We start from the raw sequence: 16757 nt of genomic DNA on the forward strand, positions 1-16757 counted from the left end.
TGGGACTCGTGAGCCTTGTTCCACGCATTCTCAGGCTTAGGAAAAACGTGAGCTTCACTTTGGAAATTGTTTGCTTGGATCTTTTGTTAGGGAAAATGTGTTCTAAGAACTCTGTATGTCTTTTCTGTCTCCTGTGCATGGCATCTGCACATAGACACTCCTCATACAGTTTTTAGGAATTAACCTAAAAACTTCTAAAATCTCCCCAACCAGGTTCTCCTCTCTCCTGTCCCAGTCAGCCTTACCAAAGCATTTCAGCTAGTACAAAGTGATGTAATGGGTTGTTTGTTTGTTTTAAATTAAGTAGCAGCAATGCTAGAAATTAACATGGAGACTATGGAATAAACCAGAAACAAGGATTGAGTTCTGGTCCCCGGGTAAATTCTTCTCTTGAGAACGTGGACTCAGAAATCATGATTATTTTTTTTTTGTACACAGAAATATTTCTTGACCATTAAAGTAGGTCAAAATGACCACTGGGTAAAGGGCTGACACCTGTGAAGTTTTCCAGTTCTTTTTCCACAGCTTTTTCTAGCTAAGGAAGCAGATTTTTGCTTGCCAGACCAGTACAATTTCTTGTTGCTTTCTGGTAGAAGCTGAGCAAATATGTTTGGTGCCTGGGGTGCTGCATTTTCAAGTCTGGAAGATTACACTGCTTTTTGATGTCTTTTGCTTCATGACCTTTCCTTTCCCATCCCCTTGTACCGTTCTCTGCTACCTGCAGAACAAAATGAGAGGCTATCTATAGCCAACCCTGCCATCGGGCTGTGAGTCGTGATCTGTAAAGAATTGCTTCATGTCTTCCTTATAACTCCACAAAATGTCTCAGTATTTTGTCTGAGGAAAGTACTCGCATGCTTTAAACCTTGCTAAGTCACTGGAACTTGGTTACTTCCTAAAGTGTTTTAATTAATGCGTTTTGATTGAGCAAACTGCAAGCCTCCCCTTGGCTTGGCAGAGCAGGAAAACTATGTCCATGTCACAAACTGGAGAGCAGAAGTGGGGAACGACTGTGCCTTTCTACGAAGCCAGGGATGGAAGCAGTGAGTCCTGACCTCTAACTTTTCTCTGAGAGGAACCCCTTCCCGATGCCTTCCAGCCTCTCAGACTCCTAGCTGCCCCACACCTCCCGCATCCCCTTGTCTCCGCTCCCTAATGCTACAATTACTTTGCTCTTTTTCAGATTAAAACCGAAGACCTCAGCGACTCCTTGCAATCTACAATCCCCCCTAGGTCAGGTCACCTTGTGCAGGGATCATCAATGATGCCCGGAAGCCAAATCGCAGGGGTAAGTGACTTCGCTGCTTCAGGGATCCAGAAGTCTGAAATGGCACTGGTTAGCGAACCTCCAGAGAAGAGGCTGGTTTTGAGACACTTGCCAAATTACAGACGCCTTTTGACAGTGGCAAAAGGAGACTTAAGGGTATGATGGACACTAAATTGGAAAAGTGAATGTGTGTTGCCAAAAGTCAGCTTCCTCCTCGGCCTCTTCCTTCTCTGCAGAAAGTTTTACATGGGTTCAAAGGCAGACTGGACACATACTTGGAAGAGATTTCTTTTGAGGGTTTACTAAGTAGGCAAACCACGCGATGCTCAGGAGACCCCTTGAATTGAAAATAATTGGAGGTTGAGACAACACCAAGGGGAAGTGTTAGATATGCTTGCCCTGGTCTTCCTCTTTCATGAATGTCTGGTTAATGTCATTGTTGGCGATAGGATTCTAAGCTAGATTAACTCTTGATCTGAACCAGTATAGCCATTCTTGAATATGTTGCCTCAAATTGATTTATGCCGGAGAAGAAATTCATTCCTTGAGGGAATTGTTTTTTTCCTAAGGTAAAAAATTGGAGTTTAGCACTTAACTCTTGTTAAATTCTAGTGGGAATTAGATGCCAGAAGGCCACACAGCTGCTCAGTAATCTCTTCCCTCATTCTTTCACATGTATTCAGATCTCTTGCACAATTCTGGGACTGTTCAATTTCCCCAAAGCTTCAAAATAGTTCTTGAGAAGCTTGAAGAGCTCATCTTATTAAGTAATGAGTTCCTTTAAAAACGTACTTCTGAAGTTGGTCTTATTGGGGCATTATTTTTGTGGGGGTCTATCCCAAGCAAATGCAAATTCTTATCCCCTAATCCCAACAAAGGACCTGGGGCTGAGACCCCAGTGATGTGAAAGAGCGCTAGGATGTAATCCACATCTCTCAATACCTATTGCCCGCTCTACTCAATGCAGGATGGGGAACTCCTCGCAGCTACATGGCAAAGAACAGGAAACATTTTCAGATCTGGTCATTGTGTCTATTGCAACGCATTTGCTGTTGGTGCAGAGAATCAGGTGCTGTTGGGCATTGCTCCTTTCCCGTCTCAGCACATGGCTGGCTGCAAAATCAGCCTTCCGTGGAAAATAGGCTCTCAGTGTTCATGAGATGGGACAGTCAGCTGCACTTTCCTGTGTAATTTTAGGGAGTTCACTCTCTGAAAATACATTATCTGGAAGAAACTGAAATCCAAGAGGTTTCACTGTTACTTCTAACAACAAGGTTTTGATTGCCAGTGCCTCAAAAATGTCATTTTCAAGGATTAACTTTTTCAGATAAAAGCAGACAACTCTCCATGTGGATGTCTGTATGTGCACAGAATGCTTCTTATACAGCTAAAAACTTCAGATCCTGGAGTTCCTCTGGACCTGTAGCTCTCCAGTGCATGACTTACACAGATCTGGTGTGTTGGCAGTTAAATGACAAGTGTGAATGGGGTCGAGGACAGTATAAAAGAGCAAGGAATCTTTATAGGAGAGGTGGTGCTGTGTGATGAGCAGGCATCTCTGAGTTTTGTTGTTCCCTTTGCTTTTTCCCGTAGGATATGAGCTCTCTTCACACTCTGCAGCAGCTTGTATTGCTTCCCGGTCATATGCAGTCAGTGCCCCAGTTTCTTCTGTCTCAATCTCAGGCCGGGCAACAAGGTAAGAGCAATAAAAGCTGAAAGGGGCATTGTTATAAGCAGACACATATCTAGGAAAAACCTCCCTTCTCATGACTGGTGCTTTTAATCTAGTCTGTTACGTTTTCCCAGCATGATGGTGTCTGTTCCCCTGCTGTGTTACCCGCTGCATTTTCCCCCTGTGCTGGTTCCCACACCCGGGCTGATCCCGTAAGCATGTAGCTCCTCCGGGAAGGGTCCAGTTCGGTCGATGCTCCCGGCACCTGTGGCTTGTGTGCGCCAAGAGTGCCACCTTGGGGCCAGTCTTCGCAGGCTTGGTGGGCATCCCACCTCTGAAAGTCAGGAGAGCATCTGGCTGGCTTTCGGCAAAACAGCGAGGAGCCTGCTCCTTGGGGAGCAGTTGCAGCCTGCCTGTGCCCCCAGCCTCGCTGGGTTAGCACTCCTCATTTCTTCCAGAAAACTGATGAGAGGTTGAGTTGATCTCTCTAAGTACCTCAGAGGGAGAGTAAATCGAGGGAAGGAGCTGAGCTGCTCTGGTGGAAGGACGATGCTGGCACTAGAACAAACAGGTCTAACCTAGCCAGGGGCAACCCGGGGATGAGAGCTGAGAGGTGTGGAGTTGCCAGTGGTTGTTCCCAACTCTCACTCCAAGCCATGGGGCAGGAGAGGACAGGAGGTCTAACTACTTCTGAAACACAGTGTAATCAGCTCTGTGAAAGGGTTGAAAGGACTGAGGACTGAACTGAGTGCTTGAGAAAGTCCCTGTGTTTCTATTTTTACTGCCAATATTTTTTACGGCATTTCTCCAACAATGGGGATACAGGCACACCATTGATGAAGTTTTATGCTGCTTGTGGACAGACAAACGTAGGCTTTGATTCATAACCTGACAGATGCAAAGGGACCTGGGTCCTTTGCTCACATTCTTGACTTATTCCAGCACAGAGGTCCTTCAGTATGAGCCAAAATTCAGAATTAAAACCTTAAAATCTCTGCAGCTTGAATGCACGGGTGCATATGCTCCAAAAGAAAACCTGTATTGTAGGCAAGGAGGAAACCTACTTCTCATTCACAGTATGTAAACTCCTCTCTGCCAAATAATGCTGAGTGATGTATACAGACAGTACTTGATGTATATTTACCAACAATCTAGAATTTAGTTTGTTTGAAATGGCAGGGTCAGGATAATCTATTGCTTACTGCCTGCTTTTATTCACGTATGATAGGAAATACATTATACTGCAAAACAGAACTTGCTTCCTTTTATAGAGTTAGAGTTTCTTCTGTTAAGTGTCTTCCTTTGGCAGCTATAACCCCTCCAACAGATGGCCACTTGTTTGGCCATGACCTCTTTTGGTTCCAGACTTGATAAAGACTGGATATTCTGGCCAGTAGCTGGCTTTTTGTGCAAGAGCACTTCCATTCAAATAGATGATTGCCAAGCTTTAATGGTCTTTTGACGTGTGTGTGCACAGCCGCTGGGGAGTGAAAGGGAAGGCACAGATTGGGCTTATGGAACTGTTTGATACAGATACAGGTGGAGCATTCTTCATACCAGAGAGATGCACAAAATATTCCTGAAGGTTGTCCCTTGGGTCATCGTGGGAACACCCCCAATGTTTCCTGAGTTCTGGCTGATGGCTACATCAGTTAATGGATTTCATGGCCAAAGGGAGCTGGCTGTGGGCTTAACCTTTCCAAGAGGACATGCGTTTTGGTTTGGGTTTTGCATTTTAAAGCTGTTTTTAAACCAGAAAAGTTGCCGGGTCTGATTCATTATGCCCTGATGTGATTCATTGTGCAGCCCTTCAAACAGCTAATGCTGGCACACTTGAATAAGGGGGTGAGAGCTCTGTGCCGTAAAGGTGGAAACAAGCAGCCAGGTAGATGCTGGGAATAGTGTCAGCCAGAATATTCCTGCTGAAGTCTTCATCTTACGAAAACACGGCCTCCGTCTCATCAGCTGTCAAACCAGTGATTCCTGAATCCAGTCCATAATTTTCATTTGAGCTAGAGCTCAGCTTTCGCAAAGGTGTTCAATCATGATTTTAAAGACTCCAAATGACAGAGCATCCGCCATGTCCCTAGGCAAGCCATTCCAGTGATTAATTACCTTCACTGTTAAAAATGTGCACCTCATTACCAGCCTGCATTTGAAATTCAAAGTTGTTCCAGCATTAGAGAAGGCTTATTGAAACACCAATCTAAATAAATAAATGGGATCCTGCACATTCAGATCTAAATTAAAAAAGGAAAGACAGAAAGAGAGAGAGGGGGGAGTGATTGATTCTGGACATGATCTTTTTTTCCTTTTTTTTAGCAGAAGTCCATAAATTTCTATAGTTTTCCCTATCATTGTCAGTTACAATCCATAGAATATATTGACTGATTCAAGAAAGGTTATAAATCCTCGCTAAATTCTATAGGCTTCATCCACAACAGACTTGAAGAACCTAACTAAATTTCTAGGGAACTACACTGCTTTGGTTGCTACTTAATCCTTTAGGACATTTCCTGTAAGAGATATAGGTTTGTACTTGGCAGTTTGTCAACTAAACAATTACGCAGTCTCCATAAATACCAGTTTTTGTTAGTTTTATAGATTTTCTTTCTTTTTTCCTTTCATCATTTTGTGTCAGTTTATGTATTCCAAAAGAAATTCAATTTATTTGAAATATAGTAGGGTAGAAAAGAAAGGGTCAGATGGCTTCAAAATGACACTTCAAAATGAAAAGTATAGTAGAAAGCAGCAAGTGGGCAGGCTCATGAGATTAACTGTAGGATCAGGATTTTTTTAACAAGATCAAGTGGCTGAAAGTTGCAGTCAGAAAAGCTTATATTGGAAATAAGATGCACATTTTTTTAACAGCTACAATGACTAAGCACTGGGAGAGATCACCACTAAGGATGTAATAAATTCTCTGCTGCTTGGCATCTAAAATCAAAGTTAGATGTCTATGTAGAATGTCTGTGCCCTAGTTCAGCCTTAGCTTAATGAGCTACACACAGGGATCAGTGGATGAGATATTTTACCCATATCATTATTGTAATAATCCCTTTCAGGCTAAAAAGCCATGAAAAGAATCTTTCCTTTCTCGTAATCCAACTCAGAGCCATCCACAGTTGTAATGGCTGAAATTCTCATATTTTGAACAAGAGCTAACTAACGTTTTCCATTCAGAGTTTCATGAGCCTTTCCTGTGCAGAGTGATGCTCAGCTGCCTAGGTGCTGATGAAGGAGCTGATCTGATCAGATATGTCTCTTTTTCTTTCCTCAGCTTTGCAGCCAAACCTCCTCTCCTTCCCTCAGCAACAGGGCAGCCTTCTCCTCTCACAACCGGGACCCAGCCTGGCATCACAGGTAACTTGCCTCAACATACAGTCCAACATACAGTCCCACCCTGACAAGCACCCATCCACAAAAAGTGCTGCTTCTCTAAGGGCAAATGCCAGAGAAAATCGTGTACTTTTCTATTGTGACTCTATGCATCTTTTTTGTTGTTTCAACAGGCTGTGGGCCGTTCTGGACTCCCTGGCTCATCGGTTGAACCCCACCTGGACGTACCCCAGCATTTGCAAGTGGCAAAGCACCTAACTCCTTCAGGAGCATCTGAGGAACCCAGTGACCTGGAGGAGCTGGAAAAGTTTGCTAAGACTTTCAAACAAAGGCGAATCAAACTGGGATTCACGCAGGTGAGCAGCCTCCCCAATGGGAAGAGTGGTGTCACTTGTGATGTGGACATGTTAGACTGGGAGAGTTTGTGGCAGAGCCATGGATGGAGGAAGGGCTGGATTAGGTACGGTTTGGCTTGCTTTGGAGCATCCCCTTCCAAACACATGAAGAGAAAAACCATTCCTTACCTTCCTTCATTACCATTACCTCTTTATCTGCACCTTCTCCAATACACAAAGGCTCAGGGGTGCGGGGCAGATTCCCGTTGTGGGAAGAGAAGTCACTTTCTCTGGAAGGCAGGTCATGGAAACAAGGCTGGACCTACTCTGAAAGCAACCTGAGAGGTGGTCTGACAGCAGGAAGCTGTGAGGGGTTTTTCTGAGCTCACGTTGTGATTTGGATCTTCTCTGGCAGGGTGACGTTGGACTTGCCATGGGGAAGCTCTATGGCAATGATTTCAGCCAGACCACCATTTCCCGCTTTGAGGCTCTCAACCTGAGCTTTAAGAATATGTGCAAGCTCAAACCCCTGCTGGAGAAGTGGCTGAGTGATGCAGGTAGGTGACATTAAATGCAGAAACGCCACCAGTCTTGGCCAGGACAAGAAGATTCATCCAGGAACCTCCAATAAGAGCCAGCAAAATCGGAGCCGGAGCTAAGACCTCTCAGATCCGTGGCTGGGCTAGTAACACACTCCTTTCCTCTGTGGCTCACACAGCAGGTTGCATAGCAGCCTAGATATCACACCACATCTGTCCTTTCTCTCTGGAAATACGGGATTCACATTGCAATTTGGTGTCCGGGGCAGTCCCTTCCTGCATCGCCTCTTGCTCTGTTGCATGGCCTGTGGCAAATCACTGGGCTAGTCCATTCAGTCCCTCCCTGCGTAAACAGGAAAGAATAGGAAGGGACTCCTTCCAAAAGTGCTCCGAGATCAGCCCATGAAAAGGAAGACATAACTGCAAGGGGAATCCCCAATAGCAGCCGGGATTGGGCTCGTGTCCTCTGCTGGCTGCAAACCACTGTAGGAATGGCCTTAGTCTCATGTGCTTCACCCAGCCCTTCAGGAGTTGCATGTTTGAGCAATTTATCATGTCAGGAGCTGTCTCAGCTACATAAGGCCTGATCCCAGTGGTGTAAGTCAACATCTTTAACTGTGTGAAATTAAAAAAATTGGAAAATGTGTGGTCCCAATCAGAGCAGGCTGGAAATCAAGCTGGAAAAAGGAAAAATAACGTGTTGATGTGGTGGCTTGACCCAATACAGTTGATTAAAATTTTAGCACTCGTATTTCTTTCCTGATTTGGACAAGATCATTGGTGGATTTCCTGTCTGTTGGAGCAATTTTAATCACAATCAGAAGGATCCATAATGTAGGAACATTTTACTTGTTTTAGGAGGTGCCATAGTTGCTAGAAAGGATCTAGGAATGAAAATAACTCATTATCTTCTTGAATATCTCTTTTTCCCTTCCTCTTTCCCCAGAATCTGCTCCTTTGGATTCTTCCATGAGCACTCCGAATTCGTACCCCTCAGTGAATGAGATGTTTGGACGGAAAAGAAAGAAGCGAACCAGCATTGAGACCAACATTCGTTCCACGCTGGAGAAAAGATTTCAAGATGTGAGGGGAAAATCTTTCAATGTGTTGTGAACTGTCTGAGTTTGGCATTTGCTAGGTCACAGTAGCACCAAATCCTCAAAAAGAGATCTCTTTTTTTGTTTGTTTTGGTAGCACGTTAGAAAATGCTTGCAGGGGTTAAGAGGAAAAGTGTCAAAAACAAATAATCAGACCTCATTATTTCCTTGGCAAATGTTGCTTTAAAGGAAATACAATTTCATCACCACACCTCCCCATTATCGTCCACTGATCAGTGCCCTAGCCAAAGCTGATCTCCTGCAACCACCTCTTCTCTTTGCAAGCTGTAGATGTGTGTCACGGGAACTGTGTGGCCATGGTGCAGCACGGAAACGGATGCCCCATTAAGCAGGTCTTGTGAGACCACAGAACCAGTTGCTCCAGATATTGCTGCTGAATCATTTCAGAATTGGAGCCTTTTACTTTTTAATAATCAAGATTTTCAAGAAAAATCGCTACAGAGAGCAAAAAGAGCTTAAAATCTGTAGGACTAAACTGTGCATTGAAAATTTTTCATCAAAACCATTTTTGACCAGCCCTCATTTTTTCTAGGTTTCTCCCTCATATCTGATCATAAAAAAATTTCCTCCTAAGACTGTTAATGAGAACAAAAGACAGTCATTGTCAGATCATTATGGGCACCTCATTTTTAGCTACTGTGAGGCATTCTTTGTAATGGGAAAAGTGTCTTAGCATCTCCGTGCCAGGTATTTTTGGCCCACAAGTCTCCAACTCAGATCAAAACCCATAGAGCTAAATGCGGTCAAATGCACCAGGAAAAAGTGACTCAGAAGAAAGGTTAGGCGCTATTATTTCCTTTTGTAAATGAAGGATGGAGAAAGGTAAGAAATGGCTTTTCTGAGGATGGTGCAGGTAGGCGTACAAACAGCACTCAGAGCTTGTGTGTCCTGGGTAGTGATAAGACCACCAGTCATTAGCTTCCCCCCAAGCAATGATTTAGGGTGCTGTTAAGATCAAAGAGTGTGGTGCTTTATGCAATAACAGGGCCAGGTACTGTGACTCATCCCCCACTGATTCCATGAGACTTGATGTTGAATCGGAGGCACGCTCTGGTTCACGGAACATAATCTCTCAAGCAAACATTTACCCTTTGTCTTAGAAGCAAATTTTCTCTCCTCCCCACTTTACAGCCAATGCCACCCTCGTCCTCTGCCTTTCCAGCAGCAGAAGCATACATTGATGCTGAAAGCTACAGCTCTTTGGGGCTTTCTTTAACCTCCTGCCCTTTCTCAGCAGAACCCCAAGCCCAGTTCAGAGGAGATATCCTTGATAGCAGAGCAGCTTTCCATGGAAAAGGAGGTGGTTCGGGTCTGGTTCTGCAACCGGCGCCAGAAGGAAAAACGGATCAGCTGCCCGATGCCATCCCCCATCAAATCACCTATCTACAATTCCAGACTGGTGAGACACTCTGGATTAAGGACTTCTACATGCCATCCCAGACAAGAAGGGAATGGGGGGGGGGGGGGGGGGGGGGGGGATGCAGCAGGGTTTGCTGGAAAAGGACGGGACATTTCCTTGTACACACAAGTCCCCAAGTTGCTGGCAAGCCCACTCCACAGTCCAGTGGGGGACTATACCTGCGGGAGTGTGCAGAGAGGCAGCTGGGCTAGCCACGGATGGGGCGTATACTCAACATCCCAAATAGAATGGAATCTCACGCTCGCATTTACAGAACACTTATTTTTAGTATATTAATGCAAACAATAGAAAGAAAATACAAGTTGCCTAGAAGGTACACATCAGTTTAAGTGTAGGGTAATTTATTCAAATAAGGGTGCTGTCCCCAAATCTTTCACCCTAAGAATGGTAAATAAAAGCTTTCCAAAGTTAATGGAGGAGGAATCAGCATTCCATGGAATGAGAATTACATCCACTTATGTCAATTTGGTTGCTAACTCTGAAACCTAATGGTAACCATTTACGTATCAGTTTGTTGTTTTACATCTGTGCAGAAAGGCAGAATACACTTCAGTAGTGCCAGCTGTCCTTCTCTCATGTGGTACATTCACATTTTGGCAAGTGTATTTTCATTGCCAGGAAGGATGAGGAAAAAAGAAACCATTGTGAGAGTTGGTGAAACCGTGTCCTTGTAATCTACTGTCAGTGGCTACTGGGGATAACAAGCTACTATCGCATTTCTGCTAGTTAGTAGTTGCTTAGTTGCTTCCACGTATAGAAGTGGCAGGAACCTCCCTACGGTGTTGTTAGTGCTGGAGCACACGTGAGTGGGAGGGAGAGTATGTATTCGCAAGCAATATTTTATCTCGAAATCTTCTGGGTTTTGGAATTATCCATCAGAAGGCAGGAAAACATCACAAGAAGTTTGACCGCTTGTTGCGCAACACATTTGGTCTACAGTCACAAACACAAAATGCTGCTTGCAAGCCATGAATTTTTAAAGCAGTAGCTTTGGTGAATAGTTTTCCTGTGAATGTGTTGTACAAAGTATGCCTTTGCTCATCAGTCATTCTGAACAACGTGTTGCCTGTAGTTAAAGTATCATGATGGAACAACAAATGCCCCAGGCTGGCTTTGATTGCAGCCACCAAATTACTAATTGTCACCTGAGAATTCTCACCCACCAAGAACTCTGTAAAGGAAAAGGGATTATCTGTGCCCAAGACCAGAGTGAGCTGGGAAGTTTCTGACTAGGAACATCCAGTCTGAAACATCCAAAGGGCAGTGGCTCCTACCACCTGGATCTCAGGACTTCCAGAACGTTTGCCTTGTGTTTGATAATTTCAGGCTTTTCCATAGCTGATCCATAAATTTAGACCTATGTAGAGAGTATCAAGCACATGTAATACTCATTCTGGTTTCTTTCCATGGCCCTGGATTTGGGAATGGTGCTTCTACACTAGACTATGAATAGAAATATCTGTGGGAGCCTCAGATGTAGATAAGAAGTCTGCCTGGGAGCCAGCACACTCTGAACGGAATGTGAAAGGAGTGGCATTTTGTGATGTATACCCTCATAGTGCCAACTGTTTACTGTTTGCTTCTGTTTCTCTCTAGGTCTCTACCTCAGGGTCCTTGGGGCCCCTTTCTGTCAATCCAGTGCATAGCACCATGCCTGGGACTGGTAAGCCTTGAGAAACCTGCCTCACCATTCCTTCCCTCCTTCCTCTGCTCTTGCTCTCTGACTACTTGGTTCCTAGGTCACGTTTGTGGGCCACTCTTAATAAGATCCTTGGGTTTGGCCAGGGAAAGTATCCCCACATAACTAGTGTACAAGGGGTAAGAACAGCAGAGTCCTTCTCTCAGCTGCAACTAAGACATGGAAAGCTTCCTGGGCACGATAACATTCCCAGGATAATCCTAGGCAAATTTTACTGGGGTGTTGAGGTTTGGGAGCCAGGCACACCTAGAAGCCAAACAAGAGGAGTGCTTGGGGGTAGGTTGCTGCATTTCTTCAGCAGAACATTGTCAGACCTCCTTCGAAAAGTGCGATTCACAGTAATAGAAACCAAGTGCTACAGAGAGCGCAGTCCTGGAGACCCTCACCTGCTCCGTGGCTGGGGCACGGATTCTGCCTTGCTGCTGCAGGGCAGACAGAGAGTCAGGTGAACAACAGGGTGGGTACAAGATAGGGTGGAAGCATTTGGGCTTGGGCTGTCCTTGGCAGGAAAAGGAGATCCCAGTCTTATTCAGCTTTCTCTGCTACACAGTAACATCATCGTGTTCCCCAGGGAATTCCAGCAGGCCCTCGTCCCCTGGCAGTGCGCTCCATGCCAGCAGCCCCGGCACAGCCCAGAGCAACTCCAAAGCTGCAATGAACTCTTCTGGTTTCAACTCTTCAGGGTAAGGTGGGGGGGCCCAGCGTGCTCCTTGGCAAGGGCATCGGAGGGTTTGGGAGAAAAGCAATGGGACCTTGGAGAAGAATGTGCAAGCCCTTAGAGACTCCAGCAATGTGGAGCTACGTGGTGGCACGTTCTTACATGAAGCTTCATATCTAACTCAAAGCTTCCTGGGATATGGCTATTTCTCTGCTTGAAGACAAATAGTAAATCAAGTTTTGCCTGAAAACCTGTGCTGGTTAAAAAAAGGTAAAAAAACAAACAAACCAAACAACAAAAACCTGAAGAGAAACACTGGCCATAAGGACTGTCCCAAACTAACTCCTTGTGTGGAGAAAGCAGAGGAAGGCTTGTTTTGCTGTTTCTGCTTGGATAACCCCCTCCACAGCCGGTTTCCTCTCCTGCAGTGCCACCCAGAGAGCTCTGCTGCAGAGTAACTATTCCACAGTGGCAGATGAAACAAGAACAAAAATTTTCCTCTGCCCTGCCTTTAGATGCTACAAAAGCATTAAGCCACACATATGGGCTCAGAGCCCTTCTGGTTATGTCACTGAACATGCCTCTGCCACAGTCTGTGCTGCTCAGGCCTCCCTGCCATTGTAGTGTCTGCCACACCGCATCAAGGATGCTGTGTTAGTAGGAAGGCAACAGAGAGCAGAGGGCGTTACCCACAGCTTCTGGGCTTTCTGAGTCATGGATCATCCTGTGCTGTGAATCAGACCTCCTCTTACATGGAGGAAGTCCAACAGCCAGGTAGTACGTGAAAACACGAGCAATATGGAAGACGTTGCTTAGAAAGACAGGGGGTTTGCTATGAGCTTCCTCTAGGAGGAAAGGATCATTTGCTGGCTGCCAGGGCAAAGTCATGTTACAAATGGAGTAATAATGATTTTTATTTCAAGGGAACCAGTTAACAACATGGCAATTGCAGCTCTTATTCCCTATGTTGCAAACAGATCTTGGTACCGATGGAATCAACCTACCTACCTCCACTGAGACGACTCCTCCGTCATGTGTAAAAGGAGCTCTGACTTCTAGCTATGGACCAGCTTCTCTAGGAACAATGCTTGGGGCAACATCTGGTGTTCCAGTGCCTTCAAAATGCTGCCAAATGAAGGTCTTGTTTAAGGGAACCCACAGCAGCGGAACTCTCCAGGGACTCAAACTGCAGCTGACCTTCCCCAAGGATTCTCAACGCCAACAGTGACATTATAATACTCTTCCAGGCATTCACTTCAAGAACGAGCCCTTGCTTAGCACTATTAGCATGAAACACTGCCCTCTGCTTGCAAATCTCTGCATTCACACTGGATTGCCTGTCAATCTCTAATCTGGAAGGATTTCTGTGTCAGGACCCTCTTTTCCCCTCACTCATTTCAGAGCTTCCCGTAAGAAGGGTCTATCATGCTGTTACTATCACGCACACATACCGTAAACCCCCAAACTGAGCCGAGGTTACCCAGTTCATTTCACAAGAGACCTGTGTCTAGATGTGAGCCTTGGTTTTCAATAGACTTTCAAGGTCAATGGCACTGTGCTTTATCCACTGCCAAACTTGCTTTGCTTTGAGCCATTCTGCTCTGTTTCTAAAGGTGCTTTTTTTTTTCTTTTTTCTTTTTTTTTTTTTTTTTAAGTAAGTATTTTAGAGCCTTCTTATTTTTTCCTTTTAAAAAAATTGTTGTCTTTTGCAAAATTTGTGTCCAGGTCTTGTTATTGTTCACAGCTGGCCTCACTGCCCCACTGGAGGATGTCACTGTTCGAAAACCTTGGGTGAACTTCTGACTCCGTTGAACACAAAAGCAGTTTGTGTTGATTTGATGGGACAAGGATTAGTCTTGACCTTCCCTTCTTTCTTTCATTCATCCTTTGGGTTTTATCTGATACCAAACAAAAGCAACCTCTCTGGAGTAGAGGTGTGCATGTGTTCTGGTCTTTCCTGAATTGTAAGTAATGTAGCTTGCCTGTTCTCTGCAGCATGCTCTTCTGTTGTATTGGTCAGGTGTGAATCTTGAGGTTTGTGTGCGCAAGTGTTTCTTAATTTCATGAGATGCCAAAGTGTAGGAAACTTCAACATTCACAGCATATCACCAGGGAAATTGTTGTCACTTTGCAACTCTCCACTTGAACAGAGGTAGATATTTAATTTTGTTAAAGTAGACTTGAGTAATACAAATTCCTGGTCAGGTTGTCTATGGGTACAAGTAATTAATTCAGTGGAACTAGAGTAAATGAGTGTCTGGTTCACAGATTGTAAATAGACATTTTTGAGTAGTAGTCTTTTTTTCTGATGGCTTTTTTTTTTTTTTTTTTAGGTAAATGTGAGCTTTTTTTTTAAAAAAAAAAAAAGTAAAAATTATCCTTTGTCACTTCTGGGGGAAAAAAAATATTTGATCTGTTTCTTCTTATCCTACTCATTCAGTCCTGTGTGATGAATTATTGCTACAGGGAGTCTGTGGACCTGAAGAGTTTATCAGCTACCTTCACAACAAGTGTTGAGCCCTACATGCCCATTGTATATAGAACTGCATTTGTTGCTTTGAGTGAGGTTTTGTTATAGAAGCAGACATTGATAATAATGAGAGAGGACTGGAAAAGATAAGGTAACGTTTCTTGAAAAATGGAAATTAAGAAAAATATTTCTTTTTTAAAAATACTAAAGTAAGCTTTTTCAAAATGTTCTAACACAAAAAAGGGAGAAACTGTATTTCTGTTTCCTAGATTCCCCACCGCCACTCGTTTACCTCTAACTGAAACACTTTCATCATATCTGTTTTTCAGTGGAAACATTAAAATTAAATGAAACTTTTTTTTTTTCCCCAAAAAAATCTGTTGTGATTTAAAAAACATTTTATGTTGGGAAAGCAAGAAATGTAGATGGGAAGTATTCTAACTCTCCTGATTGCTATGGCCCTTCTTTCTGCCATTAATTAAATTTTCTTACATGCTTGGAGGGTTGATTTCAAGCCTTGTTCTCCATTGCTTTCCAACTATATTTAGAGATGTGAAACTAATTATTTGAATATAATCACTCTAAAGCTAAGCTGTGACAGGTTTGGTACAGCTGCACGGGTGGGGTTTTTTGGCAGATTTCCTAAGGTTCCCGTTACTGTCTCTAACAGGGATTTCCCTGCAAGAACTGTCTTCTACAGCTAGAGTGACAGGAATTAAACATGGCAGCTTTTTCTATGGTGTATCTTCATCACAGGATTCTTGAGGAAAAAACAAATTCTCCTCCAGCCAAGAGAATGATACTACAAGAGTATTTTAAAACAACTGTGCTACGACAACTGCATTTCAACTCAGCTAGCTGTTCGCTGGGTCAGCTGCAGGGACGGATCATGCCAACATGCCCTCCCTGCGTGAACTTACCCCTGCCATTTGCCTCCATGGGATTGCTTATAATGGTGGGCTCTCAAAATGAGCTAAGGCAAGTGCTGCAGACACAGAGTAATAGCTGCTCAGCTCCCCTCCAGCGCTGGCTCTGTCCTGCTGGAAAAGCCTGCGGGATCGCTGCCGAACGTTAATAGCGGAAGATCTCTAGAAATGAATGCACTCACGTGTATACACAACCAGGGACTGGTTTTCATTCGCACGCAAGATCTTTGCTACTGGATAGAGAATTGGGGTTGATATGATATTTAAGTATTTTGCCTGATTAATTTCCAATTAATTTCACATAAGCAGATGAGTTAAACTGGCTGGGAGGCTGGTGGGGTGAGACTAAGGGAACTGTACTAAAATGGTGGAGGGTAGGAGAAACAGGAATGAACAAATCAGCAGAAATTTGTTTTGCTTTTTAACTAAAACATGCCAGTGTTTTGTTGGTTTTGTTGGAAAGAAACCTTTTCAGAGTTGTGTTTCTCTCTTACCTGGTCTAAAAGATTAGGAAAAAAGTATACTTTTACATGAAAATTTCAATTCTGACATAGTTTTAAAAAAATCCATTCGGAAAACAAATTGTTGCAGATAAAGCGTGTGGGAGAATTTTCCTCTCCTGTCTCTGGCTGGGATGGCATGAACCCCACGGCGTACTAAGATGAGCCAACGCGCATTGACGACTCAGTTGCACCTGCCACGCTTGAATCCTGCCAGGTGCATTGCTACGGGCTTGTGCCCTCGGAGAAGAGATGCTGCGAGTCTTAAGGGAGAGGTGTAGGTGGTAACCGGCAAATTCATCGCTCCTCCCTCAAGGAGCTGCCTTTCCTCTCAGGCCTTTCAGTGAAACAGCTCACTCGAGCTCCTGTGAGGGCTGGCCAACACTCTGAGAGGAGGAGGGAGGATGAAACAAACAATCCTTTTTCATGCCAGCCTGAGAAGTGTTTTGCATGTGACTGTTCACTGGGTGTGCTGCAGCCCTATGAATAAAGTCAGCAGGATTTGGATTTTGACCAAACAACAGCTCCGGCCAAGGATGAAAAAGAGGGGTGGCTGGCTCTCACTCTGTAATTATAAAGACCCCTTAAGAAGCTTCCAGCTTTTTAAGCAAGAATTTTACAATCATTATTCAAAGCCAGTTCCATATGAAAAAGATGTTCAAGTGGCATGAAGGGATCTTGCTCCAGCCTCTCCCTCCTAAGATATAGACCTTCTTAAAATTAATACTCTCCATAATGGAAATAAGTGCATCACAGGATGGCATACTGCTAAGACCATGACACTTTCGCTTTTGCTTTTTTTCTCTTTCTTTTT

At 44.1% G+C, this 16757-nt stretch overlaps 1 protein-coding gene across 2 annotated transcripts in view; it reads left to right on the plus strand.

Moving 5' to 3' along the window:
- POU2F3 (POU class 2 homeobox 3) overlaps window positions 1-16090 on the plus strand; it is a 45321-nt gene extending 29231 nt beyond the window's left edge. The window contains exons 5-14 of one of the 2 annotated variants that reach the window (XM_030023342.1): window positions 1184-1288; window positions 2861-2963; window positions 6220-6302; window positions 6452-6634; window positions 7029-7170; window positions 8099-8235; window positions 9508-9669; window positions 11287-11353; window positions 11940-12072; window positions 13025-16090. In XM_030023342.1, the coding sequence (XP_029879202.1) occupies window positions 1184-1288; window positions 2861-2963; window positions 6220-6302; window positions 6452-6634; window positions 7029-7170; window positions 8099-8235; window positions 9508-9669; window positions 11287-11353; window positions 11940-12072; window positions 13025-13064 (1155 nt within the window). In that variant the 3' untranslated portion in view covers window positions 13065-16090. The remainder of the gene's footprint in view (window positions 1-1183; window positions 1289-2860; window positions 2964-6219; window positions 6303-6451; window positions 6635-7028; window positions 7171-8098; window positions 8236-9507; window positions 9670-11286; window positions 11354-11939; window positions 12073-13024) is intronic. The other variant, XM_030023343.1, reaches the window with a different exon arrangement.
- Window positions 16091-16757: the final 667 nt, after the last annotated feature.

Source organism: Aquila chrysaetos, chromosome 8 (genome assembly GCF_900496995.4).
Source record: "Aquila chrysaetos chrysaetos chromosome 8, bAquChr1.4, whole genome shotgun sequence".
NCBI lineage: Eukaryota > Metazoa > Chordata > Aves > Accipitriformes > Accipitridae > Aquila > Aquila chrysaetos.